The sequence below is a fragment of the Geospiza fortis genome, unplaced genomic scaffold, assembly GCF_000277835.1.
Source record: "Geospiza fortis unplaced genomic scaffold, GeoFor_1.0 scaffold181, whole genome shotgun sequence".
NCBI lineage: Eukaryota > Metazoa > Chordata > Aves > Passeriformes > Thraupidae > Geospiza > Geospiza fortis.
This window is the reverse complement of record NW_005054412.1, coordinates 1980552-2004009: the sequence shown is the minus strand read 5'-3', so window position 1 is coordinate 2004009 and position 23458 is coordinate 1980552. Positions and strand designations below refer to the sequence as shown.

General features: G+C 38.1%; 1 protein-coding gene across 4 annotated transcripts in view; it reads left to right on the top strand.

The window, feature by feature from the left end:
• The window catches only part of FRY (FRY microtubule binding protein), a 159439-nt gene that overhangs the window by 102284 nt on the left and 33697 nt on the right, over positions 1–23458 (top strand). For all 4 annotated transcript variants that reach the window (XM_005426367.2, XM_031061396.1, XM_031061397.1 and 1 more), the window contains exons 36-47: positions 1106–1188; positions 4372–4522; positions 5085–5188; positions 8389–8574; positions 10527–10725; positions 11308–11429; positions 12274–12461; positions 13381–13475; positions 15162–15763; positions 17330–17427; positions 17520–17690; positions 22862–23002. In XM_005426367.2, coding sequence (XP_005426424.1) covers positions 1106–1188; positions 4372–4522; positions 5085–5188; positions 8389–8574; positions 10527–10725; positions 11308–11429; positions 12274–12461; positions 13381–13475; positions 15162–15763; positions 17330–17427; positions 17520–17690; positions 22862–23002 — 2140 coding nt within the window. The remainder of the gene's footprint in view (positions 1–1105; positions 1189–4371; positions 4523–5084; positions 5189–8388; positions 8575–10526; positions 10726–11307; positions 11430–12273; positions 12462–13380; positions 13476–15161; positions 15764–17329; positions 17428–17519; positions 17691–22861; positions 23003–23458) is intronic.

Below are 23458 nucleotides of genomic sequence, written 5' to 3'. Positions count from 1 at the left end.
CTGCTGAAAGACACCTCAGAAGATAATGAAAAATAATTTGCCTGACGTTATTGCTGGCATTTATGTTACTGAAGCTGGCTGCAAGTTGCATCTGCACTTCAAAACCAGTGTGTCAATCTTAGAATGTCCATTAATACTGACTTTATATGCCAGGACATATGAAATAATGAGGGTCATAGAATACTGTGTATTGGATGGCTGACAATGCATTTTTGTCGACTGCACAAGGAATTTATTGCATGCTTATGAGACACATGCTTTGGAAACCATGTAATATGTTGATGTATAGTGAAATACCCTGCACTGAGGTGTGTGAACATTAGTAAGACATTGAATTGAATTTTGTCTAGAAAATCTTCAGTCTTGTCTTGTTTGATCCATGGTAATTGTAATTAGTTTCCTAGCTCTGCAGGAATGGTGATGTTTTTAGATCATCACTAGTGTGTGAGCTGTCAGTGTGGCTCCTCTCATTCCACTTCAGGCCTGATTACCCTGGGAACACAAGGTGGAGGAAGTCAAAGGAGATCATCAGAAAAAGTCAGCTTAGCATGAATCTAAGATTTGAGGACAACTGTGAGCAGTTTGCTGTGGCTCTCATGTCCCTTAACTTTTCTATTAGGTCTGCTCTGGCATTTGCTGGATTCTCCTCTTGAAGGGTGATCTGCTGTAGTTTTTCCTGCTTGGTACCTGTGCAGGCTTGGCTTTAGACTTTCCAGTCAGTCACAGAATCACAAAATATTCTGAGCTGGAAGTGACCCACAAGGATCATGGAGTCCCAACTCTGAAGTGAATGGCCCATATTGAACCCACAACCTTGGCATTACTAGCACCATGCTGAAAAAAGAATAATCACACATTTGCAGCATGAGAGTTCCCCTTGGCTAAATTTTAAAGGCTCATGACACAGGAGCACACTGGTACAACTTCTCAGAAACTGGCTGCAAAAATGTGGAAAGAATCAGCATTACATTCATTTGCTGTCTACTCCTGTGTAAAAGTGAATGCTTAAGGAAATGCCTTTTTTTTTTTTTTTGGTAAACATAAAGTCCAGATGTTTAATGGCAGTCTGTGTTTTTAATGAAGATTTTTTTTCTTGTATTTGAAGGTTCAGTAATGTCATCAGAGCACATACCCGACTAGAATCGAGGTACAGTAATAGCTCTGGAGGATCTTATGATGATGATAAAAGTAAGTTACATTCAATTTCATAAAATTTCTGGTGTTTTGGTTGGAGAGGAGAACATTGTAATGACCAGTGGAACCTCTCAGTTTAAGTTGTCTATAAACAGTAATGTAGCATTGCCATTCAGGGAGTGTCCTTGTTTCCCCTCCATATCTCATTTAATTAATTTACTTCATTTAAGCTGGGTTCAGTCAAACCCATCTGAAGGCCAGAGAACTTCACAGAAAGCAGCAGCAGAGAATCCTCCAGAGAGTAACATGTTGGGCCTTTCATACATGGCAAGGCAAAAGACTTGTAAGAGCATTAGAGCAAGCACTTTGAGTTGTGCCATTTGGCAGTATATCCCTCCAAATCAAGTGCTGTTATATGAGCATGAAAAGAGGCTCAGGAGTTTCCAAATATGAAGTCTTATCTCCTCATTAGCTTTTATGTGCTCTCTGCAACCAGTTTTGAGCTGCATTGTGCAAACATGTGTTAGAGGGGAGATGGGGCTCCTGAGCATGCTTCTTGTTCTTTATGTATTTCTGCTAAATAGGCTGTAAATGGACACTGGTGCTCAGCAGAGATTCCAAAGAAAACCAGTTAACTATTGTACAATAGTGCAAAACTGAAGAGCTGGATGGTTTGACTTCATTTCTGGAATGAATTCAATTTACAGATTTTGGCTAGGTGTGAAACAAATGTAAAAAAGGCAAGATCTTGTTATTGACTTTGATTACTGGCTTATTAAAGCCAGGTCAAGTACTATTTTGGCCATCATGTCTTGGGTTGGTATTGCAGACATCATTTTGAAATATTATTTTGACATAAGAAGTAAAGACTTTATATAATTTTTAGTAAGTAATTTTTGGTGATACTCTTCTGCAAAATATGCAAAGACTGTAAAATACAATACAATAGGATAATTTACACCAACAACTATTATTCATAATTACGAAGCACAGTATTGACAAAATATTGTGTTATGTACAAACTCCAATGTTTAAGTACATAAGAAGGTGTGCAACATCTTAAACTTAGTGGGGTTTAGTACACTTGTCTTGAATTTTTATGGCTTTCCAGTTCTGCAGCTACTTAAAATACTTCACCAGATGTTAACTGAAGCACTGGTGCTAATCTGATCTGCATGAACAATCTTTCAAGACAGAATAGTGTTTATGTTATCAGAACAGCCTTCACAAATACCTGGTTTTGACAAAAGCTTGAGTGATAAAAAGTTAAAAAATACTGAAATTTTCTTTGCTCTTTTGGAATGCCTCCTCCAGCCAGTGCCTGAATGTTTTTTCCTGCCTATACCTGCAAGTTTTGTACTACTGTGAATATTTATGCAAAGTGTACTTTTCACAGGGGTTCCTTTAGCAAATATCTGAATACCTAGAAGGAAAATAAAATGCGTTTTACTTAGCTATTGACATTTATATAGAATTCTAATAAGAGAAAGGAATTTTTATGTCTCTTGTCGTTCTACAAGAAACATAATGCAACTTCCAACTTACTCCCTCAGACAGGCAGCCCAGGCTGCAAAGGATTTTGTGGTATGGCTTCTCCCCTCTCTCCAATCTACTTTAATATTCATGTATTGCTGAGGATATAAATACAGCACACCACTCTGCAACACACAAACGTTTTTGTTCAGGCAAGGATTGTATGTTTACCTTCGAGGTGCTTCTTTTCTTTTTTTTCTTAGTCTGTGCATAAACTGTGAAAACAGAAGTGAGGATCTAGGTCTCGGTGTGACCTTCGTGAAGCACTTTTCTGTGAAACACTTAAATTGGTAGAAATAAGTAGTTCCTGTGCAGTGCTTTTTCTGTGAAAAGCATTTGACAAACATTATGTGGTTAATTTTGGTTAAGAATATGTGAAAATACCATACTTTGCTACGTTATTAAGTCATTTTATTCTTATCTGTAACTGATCAATGATCCTCCAGAGAATCTAAATAGTAATCATAAAGATATAAAGTGTTTCTTGAAAGACTGACACTTGAGAATGGGATTTATAAAGTTGGCATTTTAGAAATAATTGGAGAAGCAGCTACTGCATTGAAAGTGTCCTGAAGATCTGGAAATCTGAAGAAGTTTTTCTAAAACTAAGAAGTGATGCGCATTAGAAAAATCTAGCTCCGATACTTTTGTAGGCATCAAAACAGTTTTGTTTCCCGTGGGAAAGCTGACAAGCATCAGATACATGCTGTTAAAAAAAAAGAAAGAAAAGGAAAATGCTGAGTTTCAAGCTTACCTAAAATACAAAAGCCTAACAAAATGAAAACATAATAAAAAAGAAACAAAAAACCAAACAAAAACAGAAAAAGAAGGAGCAGAACAAAAAATAACACTCATTAAAAATTCATAAAGGGCAATGTTTGAATGTATGTCAAAAACAGACCAAGAAAGGATACTTTCCATGGCAGTGTATCACAGACTGCCAGACCTCAGAAATAAAAAGTGAACAGTGAGAAAATTGAGAGGAATGAGAGGGATCAAAATACAGGAGAGATGAACAAAACTGTGCAGCTGAGACAAGAGCGTAAGTGGTGGAAATAACTGACTTGACCCATATCATTGCAGATAAACAGGTGGGAGACAAAACTCTAACACTCATTAACAAACAGCAGCTGTCACAATAAAGCAAAATTAAATCCATCTTTGAGAAATCCAAGATATAATTCATCCCTGTTGAAAGAAAATTACCCTGAAGATGTTTTTTGCATTCCTTATGCCTCCTTGCTAATTCAGGACATTTAACTTCTGCCTTTGTAGCATCACTCAGCAGGGCAGTGGTGAGGAGTTGCAAGAATGTGTCACTGGTACTCTGTTCCTTGCTGCAGATGGCTTCTGACAGCAGCTTTGTTGGCTGAACTTTTCCCTCATTTTTGAAGAGAAAGTCTGTTGCTAGGTGCTTTGTGATCTGAATCCAGCACTACTAAGTGACAGCAGGGATTCAGCTGCCGCTCCTACCATTCAGTGCTGTCTGCCTGGAATCTCTTTAATTTCCAGCAGCATGAAAGAGGGATTAAAAATGCATCACTTGTTATTGAACACAGGAATTTGCAAACCTCATGGCATCTTATCACATTGTTCCAAACAGCTGAACTCATATAGTCAGCATAAAATTTCCTGTAGTATTTTGCAAAAACAGGTAATCAGACTTGAGTTTTATGCACTTTTTTTGAATGCTTTTTCATGCAGATGATCCCGTTTCTCCATATACAAGCTGGTTATTGAATATTGTTGAAACCAAACAGCCACATCCCCTGCCCATGCCTTACAATGGAGGATGTTGGGCACCACTCGTGGACTATCTCCCTGAAACCATCACACCCCGGGGACCCCTTCATAGGTGAGCAGTTTCTCATTCTGACATTTCAGACAGTGAGATGCTTCCTCTTAGTAGTTGATCAACACCAATCCAACTGTCCCACCATTCAGAACACCTGAAAATCATACCGTCAATTTCTGCTGATTTCCAGTGCAAAAATCCACATGCAGTGAAAGCTCACAATTCTACCAGATTTCTACCAGAAAGCCTATTTACAATGTAGGACATCACTGATAAGAATAAGACTGATGAAACAACTGAAACAGAAAAGGAAAATTTCTTTTTCCCAGTCCTCTGTGCCTATTATTCATAGCACTTTGATCTTTTATTCTAACTAGGCTATGCATATTCTGAAGTTCCAATTTTACATAATTTGTATTGACAATAATAAAGGGGTTTTTTTCAGTAGTGGGTACTTGTTTGCTTGATACTGTAAGTAAAGTGCTTCAGCATTAATTGTATTGAGAAGAAATGCCACAAATCTGAAAATTTATAGATTGTGTATTTCTTCAGAAATAAGCATCGTGTTTGTGCTTTCCTGTTTCCAAGAGCTTTGAAACTGATGTTGTGATTCAACTTCCAGGTGCAATATTGCTGTTATCTTCATGACTGAGATGGTAGTGGATCACAGTGTGAGAGAAGATTGGGCTCTTCACCTCCCTTTATTGCTACATGCTCTCTTTTTAGGTAAGACCAATAGAACAAGAAAGAAAGTATAAATGCACTCCCTCCTTTTACTTTAGTTTTGCTGAAGCTGTGGTGCTGTGTTTCTTACATGTTTTATTATTTCCTCTCTCCACCCTAAAAGAAAAACCCCAAGGCAGTTGCAGCCTGTAAATTAGTCTCAAAACTTCAACGTTTTTTAATATTTTGGCCAATTTCAGCCAAATTTGAGAGGTGTTGCAGGTGTGTAGAAATTTGAAGATTAATATAAAAATATCTAAAATATCTCTATAAAAATGTATGGCATGGCCCTTGCAAGAAAAGGAGGTGAAACTCATGCCTTTGTCCAGCTTGGTTAATGATGACAGTCTACAAATACCTTGGACCTGGACTACACACACCTGTGCTTTCTTGCCTTTGCAAAAATAGTCTGTAAGAGAGCCAGGATAGCTGTACTGCAGAGGTAGTGGAGGTAGGACACAGACCACTGGAAAGAAAAGCTTCATTAATTTCACTGCTGATGGAATACTTTATCATCAGAGTGTTCCCTTATGTACCTGGGCACTGAGGCACTGCTTTTTCCCTACGGCTCTGTCTGTTCCTGACTGTAGCACAGTTCATCTGAAGGCTGTTACCTTCCTTGTCCTGCCATTCAACATTACCAAAAGTGAGTGGCCTAATTTTTTAGCACACAAGGGTATTCAGCATTATAAAGCCATTCCCCAGCTTCCATGGTTGATAAATAATAGTGTTCACAAATAAACACAGGCGGTTGTGAAATAATTTATTATAGCTGAGATCACAGTTCACTTCTCATTCAGTCACCATAGTTACCATTAAGTATTCACAGTCAGTCTGGGAAGAGTCTGCTGATCAGCAGGCAAAAAGAGATTAAATTGGGATGTTACAGCACAGTGGTAAAATGAAGTATATGTTGAAGAAGATGCTTGTTCTCCTTTCCTGCTACTCTGTTACCAACTGTTCTGTTTAAATTTTTTTGGTGAAATAGGGTTTTGTATATCAGTACATTGATTTCACAAATCAAATAACCATTAACTGATCGAACAATGTCTTTACTATGATTTGTAACAAGTGTGAGAAAACTGGTACTTAGAAATCGTCACAAGAATAAATGAAGAACTTAAGAAATAGTACAGCAATGTGACATTTACAGTGAGGATGGCTTTAAGGAGCCATCAAGGAGCCATGCAAATAAACATATGAAGAAACAGAGTTATGATACTGGTAATCAATTAGAAAAATACCTTTAGTTTTTTGTGCAGTAAGTGTTCAACATTACAGATTTTTAATTAGGAATAAATAGAAATTTAGTAATACCATGTGAGACAATCCCTTGGCTAAAAACTATCAATTCTGAAATGTGAAATCAAAATTAAATGTAACTGGTAACTAAATGTAACTGGTTCAGTGGTGAGATCACAGCTTTTAGGCTTCAAGGTCCGTTTCTCTAGAGCTATTTTACCTCCTGTGGAAGTTTCTTCTATTCTGCAGTAGAGCTCTTGTGATGTTGTAAGAAAGTTATGCCACATATCATCCAAAGGTATGAATGTAATTAAAAATTAAGTCGTGCTGACCTGTTGGAATGTGAGCAGGCAGATGCATCTGACTGAAAAGCAGATCAGAAACTAGTATGTTGGCTAGCTGGAGAGCTGGTATCCTTTAATTTATTCGAAGAAGTAAGAAAATACTAAAATGAAAGAATTTTGCAATGTCTGTGTGTTTAATAGAGTATTGAATGGTTTGGAGTACTGTTGGTGAAGCAGGCAGGCAGACTGCTGGTTTGAACTTGCCTATCTCTAGTGCATGAAAATCACTGCTGTTTAAAATCTCTTTTGCAACTAGTGTGAAAATAGTTGAACACTAGACTCCTTTCCCATGGAAATGTGTCCCTGTCACAGAAGCTTAGCCTCCTTGGAACTCTTACAGGTTAAAGAAGGGACCAGCCCTGGCCAAGCACAAAGACTGAACTGTCCTTCTCATTTCCCAGTTGGCAGATCTGTGCCAATACTTTTATACAACTTGGGGTTTAATAGGATTTCAGCTACCACTGTTGCCAATATAGAACTTATTTTCAACTAAAAGACCTTTTTCTATCCTTTGAAATGTATGTTGAAACCAGATAGGATGGGTTCATTATTTCCTGGCAGGTGGAAGTAGATGGAGAAATATGAATAGGAGCAGAAACCTTAGGCTGAAATAGAGGTGGGCAGGATGGCCACAGTTCTTTTGGAGGAGGCTATTGGGAGATGAGTAAGACCAAGGGTCATGGGACCTTCGGAGAGTTGCCCTTAGGAGCCAAAGACACAGTGTTCAGGCTATGGCAGTATGAGCAGCTTCATTATTGCAGGCCAAACGAGAACCAGCATGACTAGAGTATATTAGAAAATGCCTGACTTGAAAGATCTATTGGCTGCTGCCACACAGAGTAATGAAGTAGCTGCTTTTTTGAAGAGGGATGTATCCTGAGAAGAGAGGAGTTGAAGAAAAAAAAAAGTTAACTTTTTCAGAACTGAAACTACTCTTAAACAGAAGAAAGTATGTTTGAATATACTGCAGGGTACTAAAAGAGAATTGAAATGCGATACACTAAAACAGAGTGCAGAAATATCTGTTTCCCTTGTATTTGTAATTTGAACTATTTGTATTTGTAACTGAACTATTCTGGCTGTTTTAAAATCTTACAGATGACAGTAGTGTAAACCAATCAGACCTTCAGTTTGAGTTCTGCATCCTGAGTTAGGGGCTAATGTCTCATGCTGCTCACTGGTAGTTGAAGTTCTTTTTCAAGTGATTTGTCTGTCAGTTCCCTTTTTAATAAATCTGTACCTGCCTCTTATAGTTTGCACTCATTCTAAAAATGTGCTAGAAAGTCAGATACTGTGGTAAGCAATGTAATTACAACCACCATGAAGAATACCTCATCTTTAAAGGTTTTTCAGACCTGACAAATTAACTGCAGTGAGACAATGCATAAAGCTGTATTGCCACTCATTCGTTGTACCTCACGTGTGGGACTTCAGTCTGGAAACTAAATATACACGTACATTTAAGTGACAGCACTGGTAACTATGTCTGGAAATACTACATCTTTTGTTTATTTGCACTGTTATCATGAACTGCCTAGGAATTTTTGCTATTTCTGGAATGTGAACTTGTTTATTATTACTTCATATTCAGAGATTGCTGTAACCTTTTCTTTTTAGGTCTTGACCATTACCGCCCAGAGGTCTTTGAACACAGTAAAAAGTTACTGCTTCACCTTTTGATTGCATTGTCTTGCAATAACAACTATCAAGCCATTGCATCTGTGCTTCTTCAGACCAGAGAGATGAATGAGACCAAGACTCTGACAGTACAACCAGCATACTTACCTGAATATCTTTACACAGGTAATGAAGAAAAGAAGAACACTGTATCATACTGTCAGGTTTTGATAAGTCAAAGTAATAAAGTGGCAAATATGAACAGTTCCCATTAATACTAATTCCATGTGAACTACCCTAGGGATGCATGCAATTTATTATTAGACGACTTTTCATGATATTGAAAAAGTTATCTAATGTAAGGCAAAAATATGTAATGTAGTATTTTAAAATTAATGGGGCTAATAACTTCCTGATTCCCCCCTCAGGGATCCAGAACTACTTTAAATGAGGACAATCATTCCTCACCCTTAAAAGAAATACATAAATAATTCCGACACAGGAAGAGAGCAAGAATGTGCAGCTCAGATTTTCCATTATTAAATTAAGTTTCACATGATACACACCCTCCTTTATATCACTGATACATTGCATTCCTGTCCTGAAATCTCTTTCTACATTTGGAGTCTTACTTCAGACCTCTGCTGAGGTCAATGTTCTATTATTCTAGCAATTTACCTGTTTTTAAGGAGTTGGTTGGAACCAATTTATAGAAGCTGCTAGTTAGATTTACTGCTGTCATATAACATTACTAAAAGCAAGTGTTCTGTTCCATTTTGAAGGAATCACAGAACCGATAAAGAGTTGTGGGTGAAGGATTAGTTGTCGGTAAGAGGGTGAGGAACTTTACCATACAGTGAAAAATGAAAAGTAAACATTCTCATATCAGTGCTATTTCCATGGTTATTTAGGAAGTAATAAGTAATTTGGCTTTATAAAAAATATTACATGATAACTTATTACTATTTTTTCTGAGACACAACAAAATTATTTTAAAGTAATGAGCAGAGGGGATAGGTATTCTAGATTGATGAACTATTTTGGCCAAAGATATTTCATTCTGAATAACTTCTGTGAAAAGTTATCTCACAATAATTTCCTGTCTGGAGTTGGGTGGGTTTCTTTCCCAGTGCACATGTATGAATTATTAAATACAGAATAAAATTCTTCCATTAAAATTATATTACTGCTTTTCTGCCAAAATGAAAAACTGTTTTCATTCTTGTGCCTAAAAAATGTAATTGGTACCCTGATTCTGGCCCTCTGGATTTCAAGAAGTTATCAAGACTTGATATTTTGACTGGTTTTTGAGAAGCTAATAAAAAGAGTGAGAGTGTGGGTGAGTAGCTGTAGCAAAGAATCCTAACTGAAAATACTTCAGCTCAGGTTTGTTCCATGTAGTGTCAGGCAACTAAATTAAGAGTCTTCTGATTTGCAATGGATTTTGTTCTGCTCCCATTTTTCTCAAAAGGACATTTTTTTTCTGTTTTAGGTACAGCCTAAACATGACTAGAAGTCTAACCTTAAGAAAACAGGTCTTGGTTTCTAATCTTAGCTCTGAAACTGTGGCAAGCTTTTGATCTAGCAGAACTCTTAGTCAGGTGTTTCATCCTAATGCTGAAAATATTTTGTGTGATGAGTCCAGTGGGTACAGTTACTAAAGCTGTTCAAAGAAGCCACACTTGTGTCTTGATTTCCATTACATTTGTAAAATTAGGACAGCATAATCGTTCTAAAAATTCCACCCAGCAGTTTTTTTCCATATCAGACTAGCCCAGAGAAGTGAACTTTGCATGCACTTTGCCAACTTCTAAATTCACTTTTAAAAAGTCCTACTTCTGAATGTAAAGAATATTCCTGGAATATTTGTTTTCCAAGTACTGTTGTCCTTGTGCAGTAAAAACAGAAATCTTGACTTGGATAGTTTTCATTTTATTCTGCCTTCTACACATTTAGAAACAAAGTAGCATTTTCACTCCCATCAGTATTTGAGGGTTGTGTTCTGCAGGTTTTCCCCATGTTTCCCAGTGGAAGGTTTCTGCTGCTGACTCTGAAAAGAGCTGCTTGGCAGACACTTCCATCTGCAAAGCTGGCCCAACAGTGCATTCCATCTTTATCTCCTCCCCTTTGGCTGGCAGGTGGCTTTGACTTTCTGCGGGAATACCAGTCCTCTCCAGTGCCAGACTCCGGCTTGAGCTCCAGCTCCACCTCCTCCAGCATCAGCCTGGGAGGCAGCAGTGGAAATCTCCCACAGATTACACAAGAAGTTGAGGATGTGGACACTGCTGCTGAATCAGATGAGAAAGCAAACAAATTAATTGAGTTTCTGACAACCAGGTAATGCAGATAAGCAGAGGATACGTTTGTACTCGAAATTCACACTTTTATGAAGCAATTTAAAGGAAAATGACTGAGCTCTAATAGTAATTACAGACCCCATTTCTCTTTTATTGATACTTACAGTAGTACGTAGGTACTGAAAAACACTACAGGGTCAGAAATAAACAGAAAAAAAAATCTTACTTGACTGAAATAAAATGTTTAATTGACCGATAGTTTTATGTTCAGAAATGAACTAATAGAAGAAGCCCATTTCATTATTATAAAATTAGACATAAAGTGCAAATTGCATAGTGAAACTAATATTAACTACCAGCTACAGCCAGCAGATTCTATGCATGATGTTAAATTGAAAAACAGGGATTTGTTTATGCTGCTCTCTACACAGCATAGCTTATATTTCAAAATACAGCATAGGAATATTTATTTACTTTTATTTTAAATTATGTTTGGTTGCATGTTTCCCAGGTCATGGACCTGTAAATATCTAAGTACCTGTATAGATTATATATTTTAACTGATTACATTTATTTCAGATAACTCAAAGAAATTTTGCACTTTGTTATGTATTTCTTTAAGGGCATTTGGTCCACTTTGGTGCCATGAAGATATCACTCCCAAAAATCAGAACACCAAGAGTGCTGAACAGCTCACTAATTTTCTGCGCCATGTTGTATCTGTATTTAAAGATTCCAAGTCAGGTAGTAAATATTTTCTTTTCATAACTAAAAAAATATTCCCCTCATGGTCACACTTAAAGTTTGTCCTGTGACTTAGTACATCTGCTTATGCAGAAGCACAGTAAATATGTCTTAACAAGGATGTATGACAAATGAAAGAATTGCTTTAAAACAATCATGTTAGATTAAACTGTTCCTGAGTGAATATTTCTTCAAAGCTGTTGGTAGAAAGCCTTTTGATTGATTCTGCCAGATAAAATCTCCTCTGTGTCCTGTTAGTAAAATACATCACAGCTTCTAAGTAAATATACTTTGTTAAATTTCTTCTGGCAATAAAAGTTTATTTTTCATTTATTATGGCTTTTAGAACATAGGGAATGTGCTGATTGCATGTTGAAAACCAGCACAGTCACTAATTAAATAATTTCCAAGATCAAAGCAGAATGCAGCATCAGTATTTATATTAAAGATCTTATCCAAAGCCTTCTGAAGCTAACAGAAAGACTCCTAATTCAATTTGACTTCAGGTTTGGGAGTTTTCAGAAGTTACTGTTGCTGCCAGCAACAATTCTGGATGGCTTGAAAGTTTGTCCAGGAATTGTAAAAAAAAAAAAATAAGTCAGATTATCAATTTAATACTCCAATTTTTTTTTCAGTTAGTTCAGTTAATTTTCTTGCATTCTGTGGAAAACAAATGTAAAATTCTCCAAAGCACAGATGTTTGTGCACCTCCATTTCTCAGTGTCTGCAACATACACTAATGAGTATATCCTCCTCACAGAGTAGGTTCAGCCTGTTTATGACCCACAGTAAAGTCTGTAATAAAAAAAGAGAGAAAAAATTAACATTCTGTTCTTTTGCTTAGGTTTTCATTTGGAGCAGCATCTGAGTGAAGTTGCTTTACAAACAGCTCTTTCAAGCTCTTCCAGACATTATGCTGGTCGCTCTTTCCAGATATTTAGGGCCCTAAAGCAGCCCCTTTCTGCACACGCATTGTCTGACCTCCTGTCAAGATTGGTGGAAGTTATTGGAGAGCATGGAGATGAGATTCAGGTATGCATATGTAAACAATGCTTCTTAGAACTGTTGATTCAATGCATACTTAATTTGAAATTACCATTTTAACAATATATTCTGGAGTCATGTGATGAAGAGTAGAAAACTTCTGAATTTGCTGAAATCATATGTATCTCAGCTAAGCCTTCATCAGGCTGTTACAATCTTACATAGCTCTAAAGAGAATAACTAGAAAATTTTAGTAATTGTCACTCAAAATGAAATATTTATGATGACCGTTTTTTTCCTTTTCAACTTCATTAATTTGGGTTAAAGGAATCCATCATCTGTCTGGTGATGTAATCTCATGACGTGAAGTAGACACCAACTCATTCCTTAGAAGTTAGCATGTTTAGGAGTAAAGAAATCTGCACCATCCATAATAATACAAAGCTTACGCTGACTTAATTTGATACAGACCTTTCACAGCACTATGATGTTCACTCTGTTTAGTTAACAGACTGAAATTTTACAATCAGAGACTATTTATAGCAAGATTCAAGACTTAATAAAGAGAAATACTGGCTCTCAGTAAGAAATAGACTGACATCACCTCCATATTTTATTTAGGTAATGAAACTGCCACAAGATGACAGTAATACTCTGTCACAACTGCTTGTGTAGAATTTAAATCAGTGACCTGCAAGTCAGAGGTTCAGTGTGTCATTACCAATCCCTTGATGAGATATGTGCCCTTCTTGCGTGCCTTCGTAGATCATTCAGAGGCAGAAAATAAAACATACTTGTAGGGACATTTTAATGTTCAGGGCAGTGGCTTTGATATGAATGCTGAGGCTTTTTTCAGGAGAAATTAAAGATTTTCAGTAGGTGCCTGTTCCTTTTATGAACTGAAGATTTTTTAAATGTTACTTCTTGGAATGTCTTTGTTAAAATGCTTAACCTCCTGCATTGGTAGGGGTATGTAATGGAGGCACTACTTACTTTGGAAGCTGCAGTGGACAATCTCTCTGACTGTTTGAAGAACAGTGATCTTTTGACGGTGTTATCACGGTAAGAATCTGTTCTTCTAACTGTATTCTTTTCAATGTTTCATGACATTAAGTGTGCAGCTCTGCAGTCTAACAGCAAAAAATAATTTTGATAAGACTGACCTCATTTGTAACCTTCTGAGAATCAGACTATGAGCACATTTCAGCCAAATTTTGCCATAGTTGAAATAATGTTGATAGAACTAATAAAACTTTACAATGTGTTGTAAATTCTACCTTGCTGCCACTTTGCTATAACCTACTTTGACATCCTTTAAAAATATTGTATTTTTGCACCTTTGTGTCATAAACCTGAAAATGTATCTGGGAAGGAACACGGATTCTGTAGTGCTGGTTTCATACAGCATGTCATTCTCAGGTCAAGTATTTCCCAGGAATAAATGATCATGGTTTCTTCTCAGTAAAACTAGGGCGAATTTTTGTGTAGACATGGATCTTGCTTGACATGTTGACCATCTTTATGAAACCCTTGGCCTGAAAGTAGGCCTTTGTGCATGGAGGGAAGTCACAGGCTCCCTCTGTAACATGGCTGTTGATAGTACTGAGGGAGATGAATGTCTATCTGACTCCTAATAGTAGCAACAGAATAGGTAAATAATTTTTTTTTAAATATCTGTAAGTTGCCATGCTTTACATGCAGCGTAAAAATACCAGGGCTGTCATTTCTGAAGCTAGCAGGCAGAGTGCTGTGCCATGGCAGAGCCCATGGAGTGCCTTGGAACAGAGTAGAGAGGGATAAATACACTTCTGCTTCCTAAACTAAGAGCTGTTTATCTTTCTGTAGTGCACATTTCAGCAAAGAGCAAGATGGAACAAAGAGTAGGAAACACTCCAGAAAGAAGTGGGATGTAATATACTTTACCCTGACACTTGATTCCAGGATAAGATTCTCTTCAAGTACTATAGACAGTAGAGACTCATAGGGTATGAGGTAGGAATAGGATCAGAGTCAGGAATTAACTGTTCTCCAGAACAAACTTCCCTTTTGTGTATCAACACAGCAAGTTCCTCTGTGCACATAATTGATAGGTATTGTCTGGATCATCACATGGTAGTCCATGAGGATGCATTAGTCATTGAAATTGAAGCACCTACACTTTCTGCAAACATCTTGAAGAGATCTTAGGATACAGGCAGGATAGGATGCAATGACAACAAATTTTCAGAAGGAGCTATATTGGCAAGAGCCTGGGCAACCACATGACAGGTTTCTTGAGGATAATGGGGTATATTTGTGGTTCTGCTTAAGATTTTTCTGCCCACAGTTACCCAGCAAGCAGTTGTGCATTTCCTGCCAGCTGTGCCAAGTTCAGGGCTTGCTCCATTGATGAGGGCATTTTAAAGGCCAAAGTTGTTTTCAGTTCTGCCACTGTCCCATTGGGAATTGGCATAAGTCATTCCACAGCCCTGTATTTCTCATCCCCATGTCATTCTTGCCTATGTAGACTGTAGGCTATCCTGCTCTGGTTTGGTGCAGTGCCATGTGAATCTCATCTCTGTCAAGTCTGTGAGCCTGACTCTGTCTTCTGGAAAAAAGAAGGCAGGCTGCAATAGATGGTTTGACGTTCTATTTCTCCCATTTAAATATTTATTTACAGTCTGAAAAATACTTAGCTTGCATCTAATATGTGCTCTTTCAAGCTATGCATCCACACAGTGTAATGGATGTTTTAAATCTTGGTTTCAGTTCATCTTCACCAGATTTATCATCAAACTCCAAACTGACCGCAAACCGGAAGAGCACGGGGCAGCTGAACATGAATCCTGCAGGTGGCAACACAGCCACTGCTGAACGAAGTCGACACCAGAGGAGCTTCTCTGTACCCAAAAAGTTTGGAGATGTGGACAAGTCGTCGGACCCCCCGCGCAGTGCCACACTAGACAGAATTCAAGCATGCACCCAGCAAGGCCTGTCCTCAAAAACCAGAAGTTCATCCTCTCTAAAGGACAGTCTCACCGATCCATCCCATATTAACAATCCAACCAACCTACTGGCCACCATATTCTGGGTTGCTGTGGCTTTGATGGAATCAGATTTTGAGTTTGAGTACCTAATGGCACTGAGATTGCTGAATAAACTCCTGGCTCATTTGCCACTAGATAAAGCTGAAAACAGGGAGAAGCTAGAGAAGCTGCAAGGGCAGCTGAAATGGGCAGACTTCTCAGGACTTCAGCAGCTACTCCTGAAAGGATTCACTTCCCTTACTACCACTGACCTCACACTCCAGCTCTTTAGTTTGCTGACACCAGTGTCTCGAATATCCATGGTGGATTCCTCTCAAGCTATAGGTAAAACCCTTATGGTTTCCTCTCTTTCAGTTTCTGTTGCATTGGCATTTGGTGACAGACCTCATTCACCAAAAATAGCAATTTTTCTTTCTCTTTGAATATAGCATAATGTACTTTTGCTTTGAGCTGGGTGAGGGTTCTTTGGAATTTCATAGAAATAATGAATTGGTTCTAGAAAGTTAATCCATTGCATAAGGTTTTGGAGGAGAGAAATCATGTCTTATTTAGCATTCAATTTTTTGGTTTTTAGCATCATATAAAGTTTCTGACTGGTGACAAAGCAAACATGTAAGAAGATAATGTCAAAATTTCTATTACCTACTTTCATCAGTTTTTCTGTATAATTGTTTTCAGACTATGTCAAACTGCTTGATTTTAAATTAGTGTTTCATGTTATTTTTTCTAAAAATATAGATATCAAAAACTCTTGTACATTTCAGATAAAATACAATAGCACAGTAGTGAGTGAGGAGAGAGACCTGGGTTATAGGGAAATAAGATACCCCGTTATTTAGCTGAGGTTGTGGCCACTTCTTAATTATATTTCTTGAGGAGAGTTTTCTGCATTGTTTCAGATTTTTACTCCTCTCTTTGGTCTGAAACACAGATACTAAGACAAATGTCCAGGCTTGACAATTAAGTCATAGCAAGCCTAGACACAGCGTAAAGGAATGACTGCCATGAACAGCCTGCCCATGTCTAAGCACCTGTGTGTGCCTGTGTTCCAGGCTTTGGTTGGGCAATTCACATATTGAATTGCTGTGGCAGTACCATCTGGAGGTGTCTTTCCTTTTCCCTGAATACAAAGGAAAAGTAGGGAAACCACAATGCTAATTTCAGCAACTTGTTTAATCATGTATAATGAGAAGGAATGAACAGTTAGAAAATTATTTTCATAGAACAAATTCTTTCTTTTCAAAAAGCAGATTGTGTCCAAATACAATTAGTTGACTTCTGAACTCCCATCTGAACTAGAGAAGCTTTTGTTACAGCTCTCTGTTACAGCTGCTGCAGGTATTTCATCAGCCACTTTGAGCTATGAGTTGGTGCAGAAGATCTGAATCCCAGTTCCAGACAGCACTTGAGCTAATTACAGCACTTGGAACTTGGTGCATTTTTATTACCTTGAACAGTGTAAAACAGTGGAAGCTGTGCTTGGCAGCTGACCAGAACAGTTGTTTATTAATCAATGCTCACTGAATTTCTTTTTGTGTTTTAGTAGCTGTAGTGAAAATGCCACTGGTTAAGACTGTCCACTTAAGCCAGTTAAGTGGAAAAGATAAAAATTATCTCTTAGAGAAATGGGCAGTAGTGTTCGCAGAAATAAGCTCATGCTTTACAAAAGTATTGTTGCCTAAATGACATACTGGATTTTCAAATTAAGGCCCCTTTAAGACAAATGTGGTGTGGCCAGTGGTATGACCAACTAGACAGGGTCTGTGTGAGTTTATGGCTAATGTTATATTGAAACTGTGACCTTCCATGAAACACCAATTTAAAGATCACTGTGGCTCTTGCTGTCCAGAATATATATTTTATATTTTATTCTGTATTTTCTTATTCTAGGATTTCCACTGAATGTTTTGTGTCTCCTGCCCCATTTAATTCAGCATTTTGACAGCCCAAACCAGTTTTGTAAAGATATAGCCGAACGGATTGCTCAGGTATCAAAATCATTTGCTGTTTTGTACATCCTCAAACCCTGTAAATGCAGTTGCCTTGTTCTTGATATGTTTTGATGTTTATATTTAATTAGGTTTGTTTGGAGGAGAAGAATCCCAAGCTATCAAATCTTGCACATGTCATGACCCTTTATAAAACACACAGCTATACAAGGGACTGTGCTACCTGGGTAAATGTGGTTTGCCGTTACCTTCACGAAGCATTTGCTGATATTACTTTGAGTATGGTTACATATCTGGCTGAGGTAAGTTTTCAAAAACTTTTCACTGTTCTAACTCTTCTGTTGCCCAGCAGCCCAAAGAGATGAAATGTGCCAGCAAATTACTGGGAGCTCTGCATCTGTTATTTATAATTAAAAAATAAAAGCAGAATTTGGCAGAAAAAACCAGAATTATTTAAAAAATACAATATTTAACACTAAAACAAAAGCTGATACATCTTAAAGATTCCTTCATCAGCCAGTTGGATTTTCCACTGTGAAAGTGAGAGGAAACTGGACATTTATTTAGATCCCATTGAGGAAATTCAGAAGACTAACTCCACTATGGGTTTTCCAGCATAGTAAGATACCATCTGATATAAGGGTGTGGTTCTTGATAAAAATCTGTATGCATTCCTCTAACACTGAATGGGATCATCTTGCTGCAAAGGTTTTCCCATGTTCATTTTCACCTATGGAGTGTAGTGCTGATGCAGTGTTGTTACTGGGGCTCCAAGATTCAGTTCTGCTCTTTAGCACAAAGCTGCTTGATATTCCCCCCCCCTCCCCCCCCGCATTGTCAGATGACTTTCAGGACAACATTTTATTACAGGGTTCTCAGATTTATCCCTTCCCTGCTGAGTTGCCTTCAGTGTCCCCTCTCATCCAGGGAGAAGACAGTTCTGCATTCACATAATCACAAAATCATTTTTAGGCTGGAAAAGACCTTTGAGATCATCAAAAGTCACCAAATCTAACGCTGCCAAGTCCACCACTAAACTATTTCCCTCACTGCCACATTTACACATCTTTTAAGTATCTCCAGGGATGGTGAGTCCACCCTTTTCCTGGGCAGCTTGTTCCAATCCTGGGAAACTGTTTTCATGAAGGAATTTTTCTGAGCAGTTAATCTAAACCTTCCCTGGCCTGAGACCATTTCCTCTTATACTATCAGTTGGTACTCTGGAGAAGGGGTTGACACCCACCTCTCTACATAAATTAACTAGCATCTGTCAAAGGATCTATTAAAAACCCTCAGGCATTTCTGTAGTCACAAATTTGCAAGAGCCTGAAAAGCCAGGTGCTGCTCCCATGTTCACTTAAGGCTCCAGAACAAGCTAGGCTCTGCTATGTCAAGCTGCTTCCTCACCTTGCTTGCACATGGAGGCTCCAAGTAATCAATTACATGTGGTCTTTAGTGATGGTGAAAGCCATTGAGGGTTCCTGTAGGAACCTTAAACAGGACCTTGAGGTTTTTCAGTCTCTTTTCAAGTGCTATTACTCTAGAGAGCTACCAGCTCTTCAAATGAAGAGCTCTTCATGACATTGAACCCTCCAGAGTCAAGTGTCTTCTTCACAGTGGAAGCTTGTATTTCTAATAAAAAAATGCTATTAAAAATATATTTGTAATAAAGAAATGCTGTAAGTGTTCAAATTCTTTCTCCTTCGCTTTCCCAGCCTTCAGAAAGCAGTTGCCCCTCTGTTTTCTCTCAGAGCTCTCTGTACAGTCACTAGTACTGCACCACCTCCACAAAGGCTATTGCTCCTGATCCTGCTCCCCTTGAAATGGGTTGAGACATGCATGTGGAGACTCTTTTCTGCATGGCTTCCCCTTGCTGTAGATTGGCACCACCTACTGTATCCACAGCAAGCGAAGCAGGCTTTTTACTGTAATTAAGACATATTCCTCACATAGCACCAGCAGCAGCAGGATGACAGAGTTGTAAGCACTGGCTTCCTTTCTCTGTATTTACCTTGAGTACAGCTCTGTTGAGTCATGTCTGGAGAATATTTATATGGGCATAGAGTAGCTGCCAGTCTGGTGGTGTAGCAAAAGACAAGAAACCATCTTATTCAGCCTGCTGTGGCCTTGAATTTTTTTTTCCCAGCTTTCAGAATGTTTGCTCTTCTTAGTTAATCCCCAGGCCAGGATAAACAATGTGCTCCTGTCTTCTATAAACCAGCTGTGGGATACAGTGGCAATTGGTAAAGCCAAATAGGTTAACAGCCTCACTGGGCAACCTGCACTTGGATGTTAAAGCCATACACAGCCTTGAGCTTTGACATTCATGGTTCAGTCCCCAAGGCCTGGGACAGAGGGAAATTGTGAGACAGTGTTTAAGAATAGCAAAGGAAATTGTATTGCAAGAGTGACCCTTTCAAACACAGGTGTAGCTTCAGAAGGAGACACTGTACTTAATTTAAGTACTTAAATTAAGACTATGAAAACAAATGCTCTCACACAAAGTAGAAGTTTCAATTATTGCCATTCAGATAAAATTTTGTATTTAACCTATTCAATGGCAAGTCATTGCTTGTGATCAAGGAGTATGATTCCAGTACAAAATAAAATATTTGAGCTCTGTTATTATGCAAATCTCACAGTGACAAGTAGCGCTCCTTACTTAGTTTTACATATTCTCCATTCATGAAAAATTGCAATTTCTTCTAGAAAACTACTGGGAGGTCTCAATCCACAGATGAGGAAAAATCACTATTCAGTAGTGCAATAGAGCTCTCAGCCTCCACAACCAAAATCAGATCAGCATACAAACATATTACTGAAAGCTTACTTTGGTTTTATGCTAGATTTTTTCAGATTAGTTTTTGAAATTTAAACTTTAATCATGGCAGCACACTTATTCTAGGAGCATATCTGAATTGGCATGTTAAACTGGTGACTCCTTAAGTCCAGGATCATGTTCAAACTTAATAGCTAATGCTATTAATAGAGAAGAAAGGACAAGAATCCATAGTGCATAGTAATATGCTTATGGTAGATTTTTCCACCTTCTCCTTGTTAGATGGTGGTAAAAACATAAGCATTTATAACCTGTTCTAAAACAAAGAATCAGTAGAAACTAAACCATCTGTATTGCAAAGGGAAGCATGCCCTAGATAAGGCATTAATCTGAGTAATGGCTTGTCTCTCAGACATGGCTTTTGAAGTGCCCTCTGTATTTCCTCAAAACGTTTGTTGGACTGCGTGGCATTGCCTCAGAGCTGGGTATCTCTTCACAGCCCCTGCCAGACTAGGGGCGACAAAGGGAACTGTGTCCTGTGGTAGCACCCCAGCAGCCCAGGCAGCCCTTGAAGGAGAAGGCTCTCTTCTCCACTTCGTTCTAGGGTAGCTGTTGCTTCAGGAAGAGGGCAAATGTTGCTAATGCAGTGTGGATTCCTGAGCCCAGATAAGACCCCAATAGTTACCACACAGAACAAGAGAGGAATCCACACTTCTTCAAACCAGGTCATATGTACAAGAGTCCAAAAAAAAGTAATTCTGAGAACAGTTGTATTTCTTTCTACAAATGCAGTGAAAAGTCTTTGTCCTGGAATTCTCTTATCCGAGTAATCGGTTACCACTGCTCCATCTTCCTTCTATTTTTGTTACTTCAGAATTCATATTGCACCAAAGGCATGTTAAGGCTGCTATTCTTTTTCTAAACAGAAATACTCTTTCTTATTGCAAATTCATTATGTATGTAAGGACACACTTGGGCTGCCAACTGCCACATAAATTCATCTAAGCATGTGAGAACTGACACAGTCCACAAATAGGTCAGGTTTAGGGGCCAAGAGCTGTTTCAGTCAACAAATACTTTTGACAACAAATTTGTACAAACTGTAGTGGAAATGGCAAACTTTCAGAGATAGTGTTCTTATACCAGCTTTTTAAACACCATTTGAGACAAAATTCCCATTATTTTCCAAGAATTCCTTTTTCTGTCCCAAAAGGGATTGTCTGATGCAGCAACCTCTGTCAGAGAACAAAAAAAAATCTTTCTGTCATCCAGATATTTTCTTCTAATCCTGCACTGAAATGGCTGATGTGCTGCATGCATCACATAAACTATTTGCAAACAAGGAATCAAACTTTCCATTGCAAGATCCTAATTGAAGGTATAAAAACCCTTCGGTAACCCTGTTTTGAAAAAGAATCGCTGAGCACATTTTCAGTAGAGGTATTTGAGGGGCTGACAGTGTCTAAGAGCTGAAGTAGGTTGCCAAACTTTTAATTTAAAAATTCTTCCTGTCTATTTGTAGAGGAATAGATAAGTATAATGAGTTTCCTTTATTGTGCTGTTAATGGAATTTGCTCGCTTTGTTTTATGAATCACTAATTGCTACCCACTTTTGCTGATGAAAGAAATCAGAAGATATTTAGTGGGATAAAATAAGTTCCATTTGCACTGGCATGAAACATTCTCATTCAATAAAAACAGGAACCTTATCCTTCTATATCCTTAGAAGGATATGTAACAATTACTAAAGTCCACTTGGATAAGAATTGAAATTTTTCTCTGATGGAAGGCAGGAGGCAGCTTAGAGTCTTTATAAGCAATTTTTTTCTAGAATCCAATAACTCAAATAGCCAGTGCTAGAACTTTTTTGGTAGCCTGAATTGGGAGGATGGTGTCTAGTATTGAGGCTCTGATAACCTCCAGCAAAAACATTTGATTACCTCTGAAATTTGTGGGGTGGGACAGTGCCTGTCACCAGTGAAAGAACATGCTGCCTGCCGGGAAATTCTCAACTGAGATATTTCACACATATACAAACAATTCATGGCTATCTGTATGCCTCTGGAATTACTGTCACACATATGTATGAGCATTTCCAAGGTTCATTATGGTATTCCAGGATCTACACTCAGGTGTCTGAAAATTCCAGGATTTAAATCAAGCCCTTCTTTGTATTACTCTCTACAGTAATAGGGGCCAGGGACTCTATCTCCTCCTAAACAGAAAATGTTTCTTTGGCACTTACAGCCAGCAAGCACTGGGAGTGAAATATATTTGATAAATATTTATTGATGTCTGAATAGTAGTAGCTTTGTTTCTTCAGCAAGTTTTCTTTTTTCTCACTGACTTCCAGCAAATGTAGACATAAAAAGATCCTCCCCTGTTTTTATTGGATGTGCTTACCCAATTACAGTATAAATTTTACCTACCAATTTACTCAGCTGCTGAATGTGTTTTCTGGATAAGTTAGGGCAGGCATATATAAAATATAACAGGCTGGCATTTGTCTCCCAACTTAAGCTCTTTTTTCTTCATGCCTGTGTCATCATCAGTTGTGAAATTATTGTAAAATGGCATTGCAAAATCAGTGGGTGAAGAGAGATGAAGAGTACAATTGCTGTTTGTGAAAATAGTAGCTTTTTACTTAAGAAGAAATGTCTCAAAATTTTGTTATATTCACTTTTCTTTTAAAAGCTACTAGAAAAGGGCCTTCCTAGTATGCAACAGTCCCTCTTACAGATGATCTACAGTCTTCTTAGTTATATGGACCTGTCTGCTATTCCTGTGAAGCAGTTTAACATGGAAGTGCTAAAAACCATTGAAAAATATGTACAGGTAAATACCATATCATTTCTATATTACTGTAGGAACTTAGCAGCATTTACTCTCCTAAGTTGATTTTCTATGTAAGAATTTAAGACTGGATTAGCAGGGGAGGGCTGCAAGTGTCTGGTGTGGTACAAAGTTTGTAAACATCCTGATGTCTCATGGCCTGTGCACCCCCAGAGAAGATGCCTGGCTGTGTCTTCACTGTGTGAAGCCCACTGAAGGTTGGGCTTCAGCCTTGGAGCGCCTTGGAGCAACCTTGATACCACTTAGAGCCTGAGTGACCATTCTTTAATTACTAGCACAAAGAAAATGTGGCTTAAGCACTTCTCTTCAGAGACCTCTATACCTAATTCTTGACAAGTGAAAAATACGTGGGCATACTAGGAATAGAAAATACTAGGAATTCACAGAGGTAAAAACCCATGTCAAGTCACCTTTTTTGTTAAATGGGGATCCTGCTAT